The sequence below is a fragment of the Symphalangus syndactylus genome, chromosome 2 (assembly GCF_028878055.3).
Source record: "Symphalangus syndactylus isolate Jambi chromosome 2, NHGRI_mSymSyn1-v2.1_pri, whole genome shotgun sequence".
NCBI lineage: Eukaryota > Metazoa > Chordata > Mammalia > Primates > Hylobatidae > Symphalangus > Symphalangus syndactylus.
In genome coordinates, this window is record NC_072424.2 from 11,966,309 (window position 1) to 11,984,043 (window position 17,735).

At 45.1% G+C, this 17,735-nt stretch overlaps 1 protein-coding gene across 9 annotated transcripts in view; it reads left to right on the forward strand.

The window, feature by feature from the left end:
• C2H10orf90 (chromosome 2 C10orf90 homolog) overlaps positions 1 to 17,735 on the forward strand; it is a 251,921-nt gene that overhangs the window by 210,879 nt on the left and 23,307 nt on the right. For 7 of the 9 annotated variants that reach the window (XM_055245816.2, XM_055245843.2, XM_055245850.2 and 4 more), the window contains 3 exons: positions 703 to 993; positions 4,122 to 4,306; positions 6,484 to 6,661. In XM_055245816.2, the coding sequence (XP_055101791.2) occupies positions 703 to 993; positions 4,122 to 4,306; positions 6,484 to 6,661 (654 nt within the window). The remainder of the gene's footprint in view (positions 1 to 702; positions 994 to 4,121; positions 4,307 to 6,483; positions 6,662 to 17,735) is intronic. The other 2 variants (XM_055245836.2, XM_063616755.1) reach the window with 1 other exon arrangement.

Here is a 17,735-nt window from a genome sequence, read left to right on the forward strand (position 1 = left end):
TGTACATGTCTTTAAACCCACTGCTTTATTAGAGCTATGCACGTTGACCCGATAAATTGTTTCTTATCTCTGTATTCGCCATAGTACGTAACACGGCACCAATGCTTCCGCAATAGTAATCATAATGAACATTTATTCAAAGCTGACTGTGTATCAGGTACTGTGCTAAACACTCTACATAAATTACTATTTCATTATAACATTACCTCAATTTTCATATTTGAGATTTATATAATATAGATATGTTGTTATATACAATATAATCATATAAATTATATAAAAGATATAATTTGTTATAGAAATAAACTGGTTACAGAAACCTAAATAATATAATAATAAATAATTTAATATTAGTCCATTATATTATTGCCTCACCTCAATTTTATAGGTGAGGCTGGAAAGTTTAAATGTAGCAGAGGTGGGATTTGAACTCAAGTACTCTGGCCCCAGAATCAAGGTGCTAACTCATTCTGTTGCTCACTGCAGATAATATAATATGAGTTCCTAAGGACACCACTGAGCACAATCTCTTTCAAGCCCAATCCAAGACAGCACTGTGTACAGATGGCGATCCTAACCGAACTTGCAGTGCTGTACTCCCCCCCCAAGTCTGTCCTGAGAAAATCACCATGTGCGGTAGAAGTCAGTACATTAGATTGGATTCATAAGAGATTTTGAGCACAACTCTCATTTTATTTTTAGTACACACAAAAGTATTTTCTGGAAGCAGCAAGAGGCAACAAGGAGAAGTATGCATGACTGTGTCTGCTCCTCCAGTGGAACAGAAGCCCACTAGACATTTCCTTCCCATTGGGGATAGCTCTCCAAGCAATGACTGTCTGTCTAGAGACCTTTCTGAGCCCACAGAGAGACGACATCAAAGCTTCCTGACACCCAGAATCCTTTTTCCTGGGTTTCTTTGCCCCTTACAAGATGTATGTGCATCTCCGCAGGAAGATAATGGTGTTCAGATAGAAAGCAAGTTCCCCAAAGGTAAGGGGCGAAGGTGGTGGATGACATCATTCTGTCTTGACATTCGATAAAAAGTTGTTGATTGCCTACCTGGATTTCATGCATACTGTCACCGTTCACCTGATGAAGCCTCCCCTTCTCCAACTGGGAGAGCAGAGAGGGGACAAATGGTTGCCAAGTAAGAACCTCCCAAGCACCCAGGAGGCAGCCCTATGTGGGTCAGGGATTTTCAAGCCCACTGTGTGCAAGGCCAGTACCCCCTTGAGGCTGAGAGAAGACCACACCCAGGTGCACAGCAGATTCCCAGGCTCAGCTAAGGAAGGTTGGAGATGCAGGTGTGTGTGGCTGCTCTGAAGGCAGCAGGTCTGCTGGGCTGACTGTGGCCCTGTGACTAACTAGCAGGGATATAATGACTAAGGGGCGAGGCTCCCACAGGTCTCCAGCACTTAACAAGCATGAGACACTGGAACTCACGTGCCCAAAAGATAGGTCCCAAACTCAGCCTCCCACAGAGGAAGAAACAAAGAATTAGAACACAGTCATCATTTCTCTGGGGATCAAGTTGCTGACCACTACTAAATGGTGCAACAAACAATGTTATAGAAAGGACACAAGAACACATTGGAAAAATGTCCTGTGGCGCCCGGTTATGTCAGCAGAAAAAATTTACATTTCCTATCATTCTAAAGTTGTTCTCAAAGAACTATGGAAAAGGACAGAAAGAAAGATATCAGCTTGGGTTGTAAAATTTAAATTGGTTATGGCAATTATAAAAGTAATAAAAGTAATTTCACTTGGAACCCAAGTTAATCCCTAGCTTCTCATTCATTAATCGTTTAGAGAAGCATTTATTAAGCACCTACTGTACGCTAGACACTGTGCTTTATATCCCCTGCCCTCTAGGCTCTCAGTCGGTGCAGGAAACGGTCAGCAGCGTAGCCATGTCTGTGTGGTGGGCCATGGGGAAGCCGAGGGCGGCCCCTGACACTCCGAGGAGGGTCGGTGCAGAGGCGTCTTTGCCAAGGAAGTGATTTGAGTAGGAGCTTGAAAGTATATTTGATGTTTTCAAATCAGACCTGAGGGCAAAGAGCATTGCAGGCTAAGGGAAAGGCACACATGATGCAAGGAGCTGGGACAGGAAGAACATAATTGATTTGGGGACCTGCAGAGGGTTGGGCCAGGGCGCAAGGGTTGTGGGGATGGCAGTGGCTGGCGTGAGTCTGCAGGGGTCACGTGCGTCAGGTTGGAAGGCCTTTCTAAACCCACTTAGGAAGTCTGGATTGAAGGCAGAGCCAAGCCTTTGAAGAGGAAGAGACATAATTAGATTTGCTCGAGAGGAAACTACTGCCTCGTGCGCAATGTGGAGGACAGATGGGAGAGGAGCGTGGCTGGGGGCTGAGGCCCAGCCGGCAAGGAGAGCGTGGAGTCACTGCGCAGGAGGGGCCGTGGCTGCAGAGATGCTCAGGATCCAGGGATGGGTCTTTGAGCAGTGAAGAAGTGGGAGTGTTAGGGCTGGCCCTTGGGTTTCTGGTTCTGGTGCTGGGGAGAATGGTGGAGAAGGAGGCAGAGAAATTGTGGCTTCCACCCCTGTGCACAGGGTGAACTAGAAAACATGCTCACAAGAAGACATGGAAACAGTGCGGCAGAGGCGAGATTAACTCCACAGGATGGGGGTTGGGGCTAGTGTTAGGCCTGAAGGGGCAGCGGGAGACGGGGGATGGGTGGGGCAGAGTGGTCGCTCTTTTCCAGAAGGAACCAGAGCAAATGCTCAGAAAAATGAAAGAGCATGACTGGAAACCTTCTAAGTGGTGTGCTGTTGGTAGAGACTCCAAAGCGACAGCTGCAGGTGGGACATCTACCATGAACAGCCATGAAAAGTCCAGTTGGCTTGGGCTTGTAGCTAATAGGAACTGTGGGTGGGTTTTGAAAAGAGGTTGGACAGCTGACCCAGGAGAGGGAGGACCCAGGCATAAGTGGTGAGTTGTAGTTGTAGTCGTTGTAATCATGGAGATGCATCCCACGGACAGCTGAGCCTCCAGAAGGCCACCTCTCCACTCCCCACAGAATGAGCTCCTTTTGGGTACCTGGTGCTGTGGAGAGATGCAGGGTGGATATGATATGGTCCAGCCCTCGAAGGAGTCATAGGCTTGTGGGATGAAAACATCATCTTCCAACCCCACCTGGTGATGGATGCTGCTGAATGAGCGATGTGTGTTCCCTGGGGTGACGTAGCAGAGGCAGGGATGGGTCGTGCCTTGGGAAGGGGAGGGAGGCTTTTGGAAGGTTTGGACTCATCCTGGAGGGTGGGAGTCTACTGGGCAGAGGAATCAAAGGGGCTTTATGGAGATAGGCGAGCATGTGGGTGAGGAGTGAGGGAGAGGCTGCCATGCATTTCAGAACTGGGGTGGTTGCAGGGCACTGTGTTGAGGGGAAGGTGCAGTGAGGCAAGTAGTGGGGCTCATATGGGAGGGGTGGGCTAAGGACAGAGTGAAAGACATTGTGTTGCCAGCTGAAGCCAGTAAGTGTGCAGTGAATACTCATTAATCCCCAATCAATCAGAAACTGTCCTGCCTGAGATGCTGTTGGATCCATTCATTTCCTGACCTTTTCCACAAAGGAAAGTCAAAATGGCCCCAGGAAGAGCCCCAAACCAGCCTTGAGAGAGAAGTCATCCCAATTACTTATGCAAAGCCAGTGGTCGTCTCCAGCAAGTGCAGGGGAGGGCTCTATAATTGGATACCAGTGCCCTGTCCTTATATCATCAGTGTAGTAAGCACTGGGTAGATTAATACACTGTCCCAAAACAACCGAACTGTGATAATTGGACAGGACACACTTAATATGAAGCACTGAATAGAAAAGTTTCTTTTCATTTTGAGCAAAGCCATCCTAACCATCAGAAGCCTAGGGAATACCTCCCTGGCATAATTAGCCGGTCCTGAAGTCTGGCTGAATGCAAACGCTCTTCCTTGTGACCAGGGCGGCCGGGGGCTCTGTGATGAGGCATGATCTTGTCAGCTTAATGAGGCCCATTAATAATCCACTGGCGTTTCTATTTTCAAAATTGTCTTCTGTGTCTAATGGTATTGAGGAGTCAGGTGAAAATCACTTGGTGCCCTCTAAATGGGATTCTAAATCTTTTCTCCTAGGAGATTACACATGCTGTGACTTGGTTGTAAAAATAAAAGAATGTAAGAAGAGTGAGGACCCCACCACGCCTGAGCCCTCCCCAGCAGCACCCTCACCAGCACCCTCTGATGGAGCAGGGAGCCCTGGCCTGTCCGAAGACTGTTCTGAGCCTCAGCAAACACCTGCAAGATCTTTGACCTTGCAAGTAAGGCCTTCTGTGTGTCCTGGTTTGATTCCTGCCAAAGGGAGAGATTTCCTAGGGAGTCCATGAGCACACAACCTCACTTCCACCTCTGAGGCTGGAAACTGGATTTCACTTCTTAGCAGCTGTGTGACTGGGCAGGTCCCCTAAGCTTTCTGGGCCACTCTGTCACTGTTTGAATAATGGAGATAATGACACTGACTCCTCCAGGTTAGAATGAAGATCAAATACTATCAGTAGTGACAGTGACAGCAGCAGTGATGGATGCTCCAGCGTTCCACAGGTCACTTCCTAGGCATCAGTGCCTCCAATCCATGCAAGACTCCCAGGAGGTAGGAGCCTATAGGGGCTCCAGATCTCAATGTCTTCAGATGAGGACACTGAGCCTTTGAGAGGTGAAGATGCCCAAGGTCACATGGTCGTGAGTGGAAGGATAGGAAAGTTTTAGTTTGGCATCTTTTCCCAATTGCTTTATAAAATGTAGTATGCACACATTTTATAAAGTTTAAAAAATAAGGAGAAATAAAAATTAGGAGGGCAAACAACCTCAGAGAAAGCCTCTGCTAACTGTATTGCACAGCTAGCCTCACCTTCTTGGAAGGCACTTAATAAGTTGCAAACCTCCCTGCAGTTGCAGTTGTGGAGATGGCTCCGCTGGCTGGCTCCTGTACCCAGAGGGCTTGGTGGGACCTGGGTGAGGCATTCATGGTGCCCCCAAATTCTCTAAGGCCATTCTTGGTGGGGTGGGCAGCCAAGGCAGCAGCTAAACCTGAGCCACCAGGCTGTTCCTAGGGGTTATCTCTTTAGGCATGGAACTCTCTTGAAGCTTCAGCACATCCAGTGACTTGTGCCTTGTGGTTCTCTGTTCCTGGTGGCTGGCACCATGTGGGGAGCCGGCCAAGAAGACTTCTTCCCCAGCGTAGCTGCCAGGGACACATATGTGATACAGACTGAGCCCAGACTTCTTCCCCCTGGGCACTCTGAGCTCCCAGAGGAAGAGGAAGGGGACAGAGGAATGTTTCAGTCATGGCAGCACGCCCAGTGAGCCTTTGCTGAGCGTATACACGCAGGACTCCTACTATGTGAGTGATGCATTGTCAATGAGACATGGCCCATGACTTCCTGGAGCTCACAGCCTAGCACGGAGGTAAACGTGTGACTCACTGTTGCTCAAGCCCATCGGTGAAGCACCATGCTCTGGCTCAACAGGGCATTTCAACAGGGATTCCTGGGGTAGATGGAACTTGAGCCAATGGCTATGGGTAGTACTTCAGGAGACAACTTGAGCAGAGACACTCAAAGAATAGTAAGTTAAGACCATAAAAGGCAGTGCAGGAAAAGAATGGGGTTCCCGTGGATGGGGTGTTACCATGTGATCTACCAAACTACCATGAGCCTCAGTTTTTGCATCTGTCAAATGGAAAGAAATATGCCTGCTTTCCTGAACAGTTGTGGGACTCCATGAGGTGATGAATACACATCGAGCACCTAGCCCAGTGTCTGGGACGGAGCGGAATGGCAGTTAGTCTTGTTTAGGAGACCTGTGTGGTTGGCTTAGTGCAAGGAGGTGGGAGTGGAGACATAGGGACTTCTGACATGGTTTGTGGAGCTCACAGAACCTTCTGTATAGGCAAAGGTTTCCTCCCAGCTCTTTCTACCCAGGAGGAGAAGCTGTTTTCTTTAGCTGCAGTTGTGGTGCCTCCTGAAAGGGCACGTTTTTCACACCGAGTGGATGATCTGTGTCTGTGCTTCTTGGGGCTTCCAAGTGCATCAGAAGCAAGTGACTCAGCACCTCCATGCCCTCCACACTCATGTCTCTTTGGAATACAGAATGTAGGGCTCTTGGATTGTCTTTTGGGAACAAATGACTCAGCAGGTTAGAAAGATGAATGGGCAGAAATACACTCTGCACTCCCAGCTTTGATGCCAGTTGCCGGTCAATCCTGCTGCAGGAGGGGCCTCGGCGCTGGCCAGACCTGACCCCCAGGACCTGTGTTGTCAACATGCCTGTTACCTTCTTTACACAAGGATGTGCAAGAAAATTGTGACATACTTTTGCACTGTGGCCTTTGGTCTCTGAGTACTGTGCTTGCCATCGGCTTCTTGGCCACATCAGACAGATGTGTTGCCTTTCTGTGTCACTGCTCTTAAAAATGGCCTATTTTCTTTGCTTTGCATAGGAAGCACTGGAAGTTCGTAAGCCTCACTTCATTTCTCGCTCACAAGAACGGCTGAAGAAGCTCGAACACATGGTCCAGCAGAGGAAAGCCCAGCGGAAGGAGGACCTGAGGCAGAAGCAGAGCCTCCTTCCCATCCGCACCAGCAAGAAGCAGTTCACAATTCCCCATCCTCTGAGTGGTAAGCTGCAGGTGGCTTGTGGAGACTGGAAAAGACCAGGGGCAGGGGGTTCCTGGAGCTGGAGGCTTCACTCGGGTGATGGTTCCAAATGATGCCACTGACATACGCAGAACCTGTTATGGCTCCAAGTGGCTGACCCTCAGCATCATAAAGCCTGTTTTTGGAGCCAGCCCATTTTGAGAGATCACATATGGGCATTGAGCTCAGCAGAAACAACTTGGGACACCAATTTACCATTACAGCTGGGACAGAAGCCACACCACTGTAGCAGCCAGGGTAGCAAGTTCAAATTCTTGGCTCCTAATAGATATTTGCAAGAGATCCCCTTTGCCCTTTATAGATTGCAAAACAGATTTCGGGGTGAGAGGTTGACTCCAGCTTGTCTACATCAACATTTGTCATCTTGAAACCCCTTTCCTGCTGTGAGCTCAGAGAATACATGGCCAGCTTCCCAGCACTGTGAGGCCAGTGTCACACTGACCCTGTGAGGGAGGGCATTTACTAACCCACTGGAGAGGGAGTTATCAGGAACCTTCTCTGGGTGCCATGCTGGGAGCAAGACTGACCTCAGTCCCTTCTTCATGGAGCTTATAAACAGACCATTAAACTAGCAAGAATAACAAAAAGAAATGAGGGTAAGGATGGGGGACATCAGGGCACATACTTAGTGCCTGCCAACCCAAATCTTAAAATCTAGAGGCCTGGAGAAACCCCAGTTTTATTCCTTTGGAGAGAGGAATGAGAACTTTCTTCCTAGGAAAACGTTTTGGCCCCTAGGAGGTGAAATCATGAGTATAACTCAGAATAAAAGTCTTTTGGGGAAATAACCATGTTCAATAAAGTGCAGCTTAGCAAACATTACCAAGATCTTATTCTGGGTGGCTGGGGGACTGAGAAAAAGGGTGTTGTAACAGAATTCCTGTGAACCTCCCCCGTCGACGGGCAGGCTAAGTCTCCTTCCCTCCACCAGAACTCTGCTGGTGGAGCTGTCTAAAGACCTCGGGGAAGGATGAATTTGAATGCATCCTTCCCTGTGGCTAAATATTTGCCAAGATACCTGCTGCTCCCTCCTCATGACAATTTCCAGTGTACTAACGAAAGGGGATGTGCAAAGAGCTCCCCATGGGAAAATGCGTCTCTGACCAGTGCTGTAAGTCCATTGGCAGATATAGGCTCAATGGGGATCTAGTTTCCAGGAAGCTTTTTCGTCTCTGGCCCAATAAAGAGAAAACTGGGTTCAGGCACAGACTTCTCAAGTTGCTGTGAGGACCAAAGCCAGCACCAGGAGACCCCTGGGGCCTTCAGTGCCTACACTGGCCCTGGGCAGTGTTGGGTGATGGTGCCCAGGCTGTGTGGGCATCTCAGCCTCAATAGTTCTGAAGATGCTACTTGAGAGCATGGTTAGGTTACCAAATTTGTGGTCAGCAAATATAGAATGATGCCACTTTAGAGCTCAAGACTCATGTACACACACAAAATGGCACTGAGGGCTTCCTTTTCAGTCAGGTCCCTTCACTTTGGGAAGAAACAGAGACCCAGAGACCTTAGGGAACCTGTTCAGTGTGGTGCCGCGCTGGGCTTCTCCTCTCATGGGTCAGCACCTCCCGGCTGTGCCATTCTGCCGGCCACAAGTGTTCTGGGACACCATCATCCAAAGCGCCAGAGGCAGTGTGGCCTCTGCCATCTGCACTGATTTCCTAGGGCTGCTGTGAGAAATCACCAAACACGGGGGCTAAAAAGATCAAGAACTGGCAGGGCCCAGTGGCTCACGCCTGTAATCCCAGCACTCTGGGAGGCCAAGGTGGGTGGATCCCTTGAGCCCAGGAGTTCAAGACCAGCCTGGGCAACATGGAGAAACCCTGTCTCTACAAAAAGTACAAAAATTGGCCAGGCGTGATGATGCATGCTTGTAGTCCCAGCTATTTGGGAGGCTGAGGTCCGAGGATCACATGAGCCTCGCTAGGTCGTGGCTACAGTGAGCCGTGATCGCACCACTTCACTCCAGCCTGGGCAACAGAGCAAGACCCTGTCTCAGAAAAAGCAAAATACAAAAACAAAAACAAAAACAAAACAAGCCCAGAAACGTATTTTCTTGCAGTTCTGGAGGCTGGAAGTCAAAATCGAGGTTTCCACAGGGTTGGTTACTTTCCAGAGGCTCAGTGGGCAATCCCGTGTCCAGCCTCCCTCCCTGCTCCTGGCGGCTTCCTGCAGTCCCTGATGTTCCTTGGTTTGGAGATGCGGCATTACAGTCTCTGCCTCTGTCTCCACATGGCCATCTTCCCTGCGTCTGTGTCTCTATGTTCAAATTTCCTTTCCTCATAAAGACAGCAGTCATTGGATTAGGGCTACCCTCATCCAGTCTGACCTCATTTTAACTTGATTACCTCTGCAAAGACCCTATTTCCAAAGAAGTCACATTCAGAGTTACAGGGGATTAGGACTTAAACATATCTTTTTGTTGGGGAGACACCATTACACTCATTATATCATCCAACTGTGGTGTTTGCCCAAAACAAATATCCTTACAAGTTCACATTCCTTTAAATGAAAGTCTTAAAATTGTATATAATAAAAGGTAACCAGGCTCAGTTCAGAATGTTAACTGAGTACCTTTTACTCCCCAGATTCCAAGACAGTCCTGGCAACCAGCATGCTCTCAAAGTGGGACTTGGCCAACATGGGTTTTATGGCCACCCTGACCATCCCTGCCGTATTTATGTGTTGATGAGAGCTTTACTTTTGGGTTTGTTTGTGTTAGGTCAGTGAAATCAGACAGCCTCTGAAACCAGAGCCTCATACAAGCTCGGGCAAGTGAGAAGAAATATTTAAGGCCCTATTAAACAAGTCTGCAGTACACATCTTGTCTTCAGCCTGTCTGCTGGCAAGATGATAAAAGCAAAATGCAGATGTTTTTCTTACATGCTAAATTAGTTAATAAATCATATGCGTGAACGAGCTCTGGCTACAGTGTCAAGGTGTCTGCTAAAAAGAAGACTCCTATTTGCTTTTTGTGCTGGGGTAGCTGCCTCTGATCGGGGTTTGTCAAGCAGTCTTGGCTCAGGAGCAGAACCTCAAAGGTTCAGGTGGGAGCCCTGGCAGCTGACAATGCCAAAGAAACCAGTCCCTGGACTCGCAGGAGATTACTATGGTGAGAGCCAGGGGACCAGCTGTACTTCATGGTAGCTAGTCAATTCTGAGCACCTGAGTGAATTCTGAGGCCGGGGGAAGAGTGCTGCATGTGGGTGAGTGTTAATTAGGGTTAGGGCTCCTTGTTTGGAGGCAGGAAAATTTTCGTGAACAGCTGGGGACTCTAGAGGGACCAGGAAGTAGCATCATCAAGGTCCTAGCTACAGTCTGTACCTGTCTTGACTATCCCGTCACCTGTGGTTTGAACTCTCAGAGCCAATAAATACAATGCATAAGTCTCTCTCCTGTGGTGTTTGGTTTTTTTGTCCTTGCAATAGTTTGCTGAGAATGATGGTTTCCAGCTTCATCCATGTCCCTACAAAGGACATGAACTCATCATTTTTTATGGCTGCATAGTATTCCATGGTGTATATGTGCCACATTTTCTTAATCCAGTCTATAGAAGGAACTTCTTTGTCCATCTCTTCAGCGTGCCTTGTTTGAGAACCCACACAGTGCTAGGCACAGACCCTAGTCTGCCCACCTTGTGGGGAAGCAGGCGGGTGAAGAGGCAGTGGTCATAGGATTCTCATAGGGCCATGAAAGAAGTTTGCCAAGATTGTTGTGGAAACTCATAGGTGGTAGCCTTGCTCCCACCCTGGGGAGGAACGTTCCCAGTGTGGGGGAGAACGATGCCAATGGGGCAGGGTGGGTGAGGAGGGGAACACACAGTGATGAAAGGAGGCTGGGGACATGCAGTTTAGCTATGATTGGATGGTAAAATGGGGATGGGCGGGGAGGCGAAGGGGCCAAAGAGGAGCCCCAGGAAAGATGAACTGTAGATGCTGCTAAGTGTAACCTTGTTCTGAGGTCAAAAGCAAGGCTGGGAGCTGGTAGTGTAGCTTCAGGTACAACATGATGAGGGTGGGGCCTGGGCAGGGCCGTGGGATGAGGAAGGTGGTGGATGCCAGGGGTTCTCAGGTAGAGGATCAGTGGGAGGTGGTGACTGTGAGATGTGGAAGAGGGAGGCTGATACCCAGGGATGCCAAGGGAAGGTGGCAGGGGAGCTGGCTTTTGATTTCAAGTCTCCGACATTAGAAACACTCCAACCCAAGGGCCTCTCTCCTTCCCAAGTCAGGGCTCTACCTGTGCAATTCACCAGAGTTGCCTGGGAGTGATAAGTAAGGCTTCCCCATCATCACTATGCAGCTCCTGGGGTCCCAAGTGGATTGGGTCGTGTTCAAAGGCCGGCCATAATCTGGGAATTAGCATGTTCCAGAATTTGTCATTGCTCCACCTTATGGGATGAATCCAGAGCAGGATAGGCTAAAAATAAGTGCGAAGCATCAGGCACAGCCCCTGCAGGTCATAGTGGGGACAGTGCCTGCAAGTATTAGGGGGGTACAGTCCCCGCAGGTGGGAGGGGTACAGCCCCTGCAGGTAGGGGACACAGTCTCTGCAGGCAGTAGGGTCACAGGCCCTGCAGGCCGTAGGGGGTATAGCATCTGCAGGTCATACGGCGCACAGCCCCTGCAGGCAGCAGGGGTACAGCTCCTGTAGACAGTAGGGGTAAACCATAGCTTACAGGCAGTACGGGGTCAGCCCCTGCAGGTCGTAGGGGCACAGCCTTTGCAGATTGTAGAAGGTACAGCCCTTGTAGGTAGTAAAGGTACAACCTCTGCAGGTCATAGGAACACAGTCCCTACAAGCTGTAGAGGGGATAGCCCCTGCAGGCAATATGGGGTTCAGCATTTGTAGGTCATAGGGGTACAGGCCCTGAAGGCAGTAGGGGTACAACTCCTACAGGTCATAGGGGTACTGTCTTTGCAAGTCACAGGGATACATCTCCTCTAAGTCACATGGGTACAGGCCCTGCAGGTCATAGGGGTATATCCCCTGCAAGTAGTAGGGGGCAGAGCCACTGCAGGCAGTAAGGATACAGTCCCTGTGGTCATAGGGGGTGCCACATCTGCAGATTGCAGGTGCTCAGTCAGTGGCAGTCTTCACCATGCCCTGTTGACACAATTGTGCCTGTATCCTGTGCCCACTGCAGCTCCTCGAACCTGGCCCTGGCTATCTCCTTCTAGGCTGGGGGCCTAGCTTCAGAGCCTCCCTGGATTCCATCCCTCACCCCAAAACCCAGACCCCTGTCAGCCTGACTCTGCCCACTCTCACCCTTTCCATTTGGTCTCATTTCCTGTCCTTCCTTCACTCCAAAAACATTCATGATCAGGGTTCCGAAACCACCTGAGAGAAGCCTGTCTGTTCCTCCTCCTCTCTGTGCTATAAAATCCTGCCTAACCTTGCAAGCCCCTCTCAAGTCCAGCCTTTTTATTCATCTCTTACACCCAGATGCTTTCCTGTGCTTCCTGTAATACCTGAGCTGGGCTCTGGTGGCTTTCATCTCTCAGCCGAGCACTTTGCTATGAATTACTGCTACTGCGTGTACTCACTGCAGTTAACTCAGCCTGACAGTGCTCAAACTCAGCCCACATTGCCCCCTTCTGTTCTCAGCTCATTTCCCCCTCTGAGGACACCTGTCAGGGTCCTCCTCCATGGCTCTCTCAGTTTGTCCCCTTAACTTTCGAATGTGTAGAAAACCCTTCAGGAACATCCCCTTCTTCTACAAAGCCCTCCTGACTCCCATCCTTCTTTCTCCCCTTCACTCCCTCTCCTCTCCTCTCACTCCCATTTGAACGCTCTTGGCATCTTGGTATTCTTGCATTCCTCCAGATCACCTGCCTTCTTCCCTTCTTCACTTTGGCTTAAGGTTGTGTGGTTGTGTTGGAAAACCTTCTAGACTGTAAGAGCTGGTGGGCATACTCCACACCAAATCACTGCGAGAGGCCCTGCTGCATCGAGCACGACAGACTGAATTCATCCAAATTGCATTATCCGCACTTCCCAAAGTGAGCCGCACATCCCAAAGTCAGAGACATTCAAATCATGCACCAGTAGAGGAATGGAATTCTCTGGAAGGCATGGCAGAATTCCTTCTCCAACAAATCTTCTTTCCCTGATGATTCTTGATCGGAGCAAGTATTAAAATTAATTTGGATTCCCAGAGCATCTAGCTGAAGATGCGACCCAGCAGATAGGAGACAGAGGGGGAAGTTATCTCAGTAATAAAGATTTGCTCACTGAGCACAGGCCGCATTATCCTTCCTGTTGCCCGGTCTGATCTCAAGGCTCTCATTCTCCATACAGCCTTTAATAAATATTTGGGGCTAGTTCTCCTGATATTACTCACAAGAGAATTTTTAAATGTGCTTATCAGATAAAAATAAATTTTTACTTCATCAGTCTACAAAGAAAACAGGAAGCATGAATTACTGAAAAGGCTGTTTCCCCAATTCAAAGACATTCACTTGTACACTTTTATTATTGTCCTTCACAGACATTGTGAGGTTGTATGTTCTTATTAAGATATTTGGGAAGAAAAGATCAATTTATGTCTATTGATTAGAAGTGGATTTAAAGGACAATTGTACTTCCAATTAAAATAATGTAAGGTAAAAACACTAAGTTTCAGAATGATAAGGAAAATGACTTTATGAGGAGTTACATTTCCCAATTGCCTTGATTTTATTTTCCAAGTGATTTCCCTTTATATTGCACAAAGCAGCTGAATAATAAACCTTACACTGACACCACAGATATAAATCTACTTGGCAACAAGCATAAAGTTTATTCATAATCTATAAGTAGCCATATTTTATGGTTCTCTAAAAAATGCTGAGAAACCCTGGAATTGGAGCAAACGGTGAAGTTACACTATCAGACTTGTACTGGATGTATCTGTTTTATGGTGAGGTTGTGATTCGAGTCATTGTTAAAATTCCTTTAAATGAGCAGTTTAAACTTGTCATTAAAAAAACCATACGCCCACATTTTGTTTCAACTTTAAGATTTAATTGACAAATAAAAGTTGTATATATTTATGGTGAATGACATGATGTTTTGATATATGTACATATTGTGAAATTATTAAATGTAGGTAACATATCCATCACCTTGCATGCTTTTGGTGAGAACATTTAAGATCTATTAATACTACTCCCAGTAATTTTCAAATATAAAAAAGCCTTATTATTAACTATAGTTACCATGCTCTACAGTAGATATCCAGAATTTACTCCTTCAGTTTAGCTAAAACTTTGTACCCTTTGACCAAAAGCTCCTGGATTCTCCCCTGCTATCCCCTGGTAACCAACATTCTACTCTCTACTTTTATGAATTTGATATTTTTAGATTTCACATGTAAGTAAGATCATACAGTATTTGTCTTTCTGTTCCTGGTTTATTTCACTTAGCATAATGTCCTCCAGGTTCATCTCTGGTGTTGCAGATGACAGGATTTCCCTCTTCTTTAAGACTGTATAGTATTCCATTGCATGTGTATGTATGTGTGTGTGTATATATATCAATAGACTATGAGAAATTGTGTGTATATATACCCACATATGTATATATATATACATTATACATATATGTGATATATATGTACACACACATATGGATATAGATAGATAGATAGATAGATAGATAGATAGATAGATAGATATCAACAGACCAATCAATAGGCATAAATTGATCTTTTCTTCCCAAGCATCTTATAAAAACACAACACCTCACAGTGTCTGTGAAGGACAGTAATACACATACACACACACACACACACACACATATACACACACTACATTTTCTTTATCCATTAATCTGTTGATAGACACTTAGGTTGATTTCATATCTTGGCTATCGTGAATAATACCTCAATGAACACAGGAGTGCTGATACCTCATCAATATACTGATTTCTTTTCCTTTAGATAAATTCCCAGCAGTAGGTTGGTCATTCTATTTTTGCATTTTTGAGGAATATCCATATTGTTTTCCATAATGGCAGTAGTAATTTACATCCCCACAGCAGTGTGCAAATGTTCTCTTTTCTCCACATTCTTGCCAACACTTGTTATAGTTTGTCTTTGATAATAGCCATACTAACAGGTGTGAGGTGCTAGCTCATTGCAGTTTTAATCTGCATTTCCCTGATGGTTTGTGATGTTGCATGTTTTCTCATATACCTGTTGGCCAATTTTTTTTTTTTTTTTTTTTTAGAAATCTCTATTCAGGTACTTTGCCCATTTTTAAATTAGGCTATTTGCTTTCTTGCTATTGGGAGTTGTCTGAGTTCCTTATATATTTTGGATATTAACCCCTTATTGGACATATGGTTTGCATATATTTTCTCCCATTCTGCAGGTTGTCTCCTCATTCTGTCGATTGTTTTCTTTGCTGTGTAGAAGCTGTATAGTGTGATACGATTCCATTTGTTTGTTTTTGGTGTTGTTGCCTGTGCTTTTGAGGTCACATCCAAAAAATTATTGCCCAAACTAATGCCACAGAGCCTTTCCTCTAGGTTTTCTTCTAGTAGTTTCACAGTCTCAGGAATTACATTTAACTCTTTAATTCATTTTGAGTTGATTTTTAAATATGGTGTAAATTAAAAGTCTAATTTCATTCTTCTGCATGTGGATATCCAATCTTCCCAACTCAATTTGTTGAAGAGATTTTCCTCTCCCCATTGTATATTCTCAGCTCCTTTGTCAAAGATTAGTTGAATGTAAACACATGGATGAATTTTTGGGCTTTCCAGTCTATTCCATCAGTCTATTTGTTTTTATGCCAGCACCATACTGTTTTGATTACTATGACTTCATAAGAGATTTTAAAATCAGATAGTGTGATGTCTCCAGTTTTATTCTTTTTGCTATCAATTGCTTGGGCTATTTGGAGTCGTCTGCAGATTCATATGAATTTTAAGATTGCATTTTCTATTTCTGTGAAAAATGTCATTGAAATTTTGATAGGTGTTGCATTAAATCTGTAGATCACACTGGGTAGTACAGACATTTTAAAAATATTCTGCAAATCTGTGAGTATGGAATATCTTTTTACTCTTACTTTTTATCTTTTAATTATATCTTCAGTTTCTTTCATCAGTGTTCTATAGCTTTTAGTGTACATGTATTTCACTCCCTCAGTTAAATTTGTTTCAATGTATTTTATTTTCACGGTGCCAGTGTAAAGTGGATTGTTTTCTTGATTTCTTTTTCAGATAGTTCATTGTGTTTGCACAGAAATGCTACTGATTTTTTTTTTTTTTTTTTTTTTGAGATGGAGTCTCACTCTGTCACCCAGGCTGGAGTGCAGTGGCGTGATCTCGGCTCACTGCAACCTCCGCCTCCTGGGTTCAAACGATTCTTCTGCTTCAGTCTCCCGAGTAGCTGGAACTACAGGTGCATGCCACCATGCCCGGCTAATTTTTGTGTCTTTACTAGAGACGGGGTTTCACCATATTGGCCAAGCTGGTCTCAAACTCCCGACCTTGTGATCTGCCTGCCTTGGCCTCCCAAAGTGCTGGGATTACAGGCATGAGCCATCGTGCCTGACCCTGCTACTGATTTTTGTATGTTGATTTTGTATCCTACAACTTTACTGAATTTATTATTTCTGTTTCGTGGTGGAGTTTTTAGGGGTTTCTACATATAAGACCATGTCGTCTGCAGAGATGATTTCACTCTTTCTTTCCAACTTTAATACCTTTTATTTTTTTTCTTAAATAATTGCCATAGCTAGGACTTCCACTACTATGTTGGATAGAAGCAGCAATAATAGGTATCCTTGTCTTATTCCTGGTCTTAGAGGAAAAGCTTTCAACTTTTCATCATTGAGTATGATGTTAACTGTGGGCTTATTATATATGGCCTTTAATGTGTTGAGGTATATTCCTTCTATACCTAATTTGTTGAGAAGTTTTACCATAAAAGGATGTTGAATTTTGTCAAATGCTTTCTCCGTGTCTTTTGCGATGATCATATGGCTCTTGTCCTTTATTCTGTTAATGTGGCAAAGCACATTTATTGATTTTTGCGTATTGAACCATCATTGCATCCCAGGCATAAATCCTACTTGATCATGGTGAATAAGGCTTTTAATGTGCTATTGAATTTTGTTTGCTAGTATTTTGATGAGGATTTTTGCATCTATGTTCATCGGGGATATTGGTCTGTAATTTCCTTTTTCTTAAAATGTTCTTATCTGACTTTGGTGTCAGAGTAATGATGACCTCATAAAATGAGTTTGGAAGTATTCCCACTTCTTCAATTTTTTTGAAAGAGTTTGAGAAGGATGGTATTAATTCTTCCCTAAATGTTTGGTAGAATTCAGCCATGAAGCCATCTGGTTCCAAGCTTTTATTTTAAAGAGAAGATTTTAAAATTTCGGATTCAATCTCCTTATTCATTGTGACTCTGTTAGGATTTTCTCTTTCTCCACAATTCAGTCTTGGCAGGATGTATATTGTTAGCAATTTATTCACTTCTTCTAGTAGTATCCAATTTGTAGGTGTATAATTATTCATAGTAGTCTCAGTCTCTTAGAATTCTTTGTATTTCTGTGGTATCAGTTTTCATGTCTCCTCTTTCATTTTCATTTGATTTTTCTTCTCTCTTCAGTCTAGCTAGAGATTTGTCAATTTTGTTTATCTTTTCAAAAAAACAACTTTCAGTTGTGTTGATCTTTTCTATAAATATTCTAGTCTCTCTTTCATTTATTTCTTCTCTGAACTTTGTTATCCTTCTTTCCACCAAATTTGGGCTTAGCTTGTTCTTGTTTTTCTAGTTCTAGTTCTTGATTAGTTCCTTGAGGTGTAGCAGTAGGTCGTTTGAGACCTTTCTTCTTTTTTAATGTAGGCATTTACTGCTATAAACTTCACTCTTAGAACTGTTTTTGCTGCATTCCATATGTTTTAGCATATTGTGCTTCGATTTTTATCTTGAGATATTTTTAAATTTCTTTTTTTGATTTCTTCCTTGACCCATTGGTTGTTCAGGAGCATGTTGTATAATTTTCACATATCTATGAATTTTCAAAAATTCCTCCTGTTA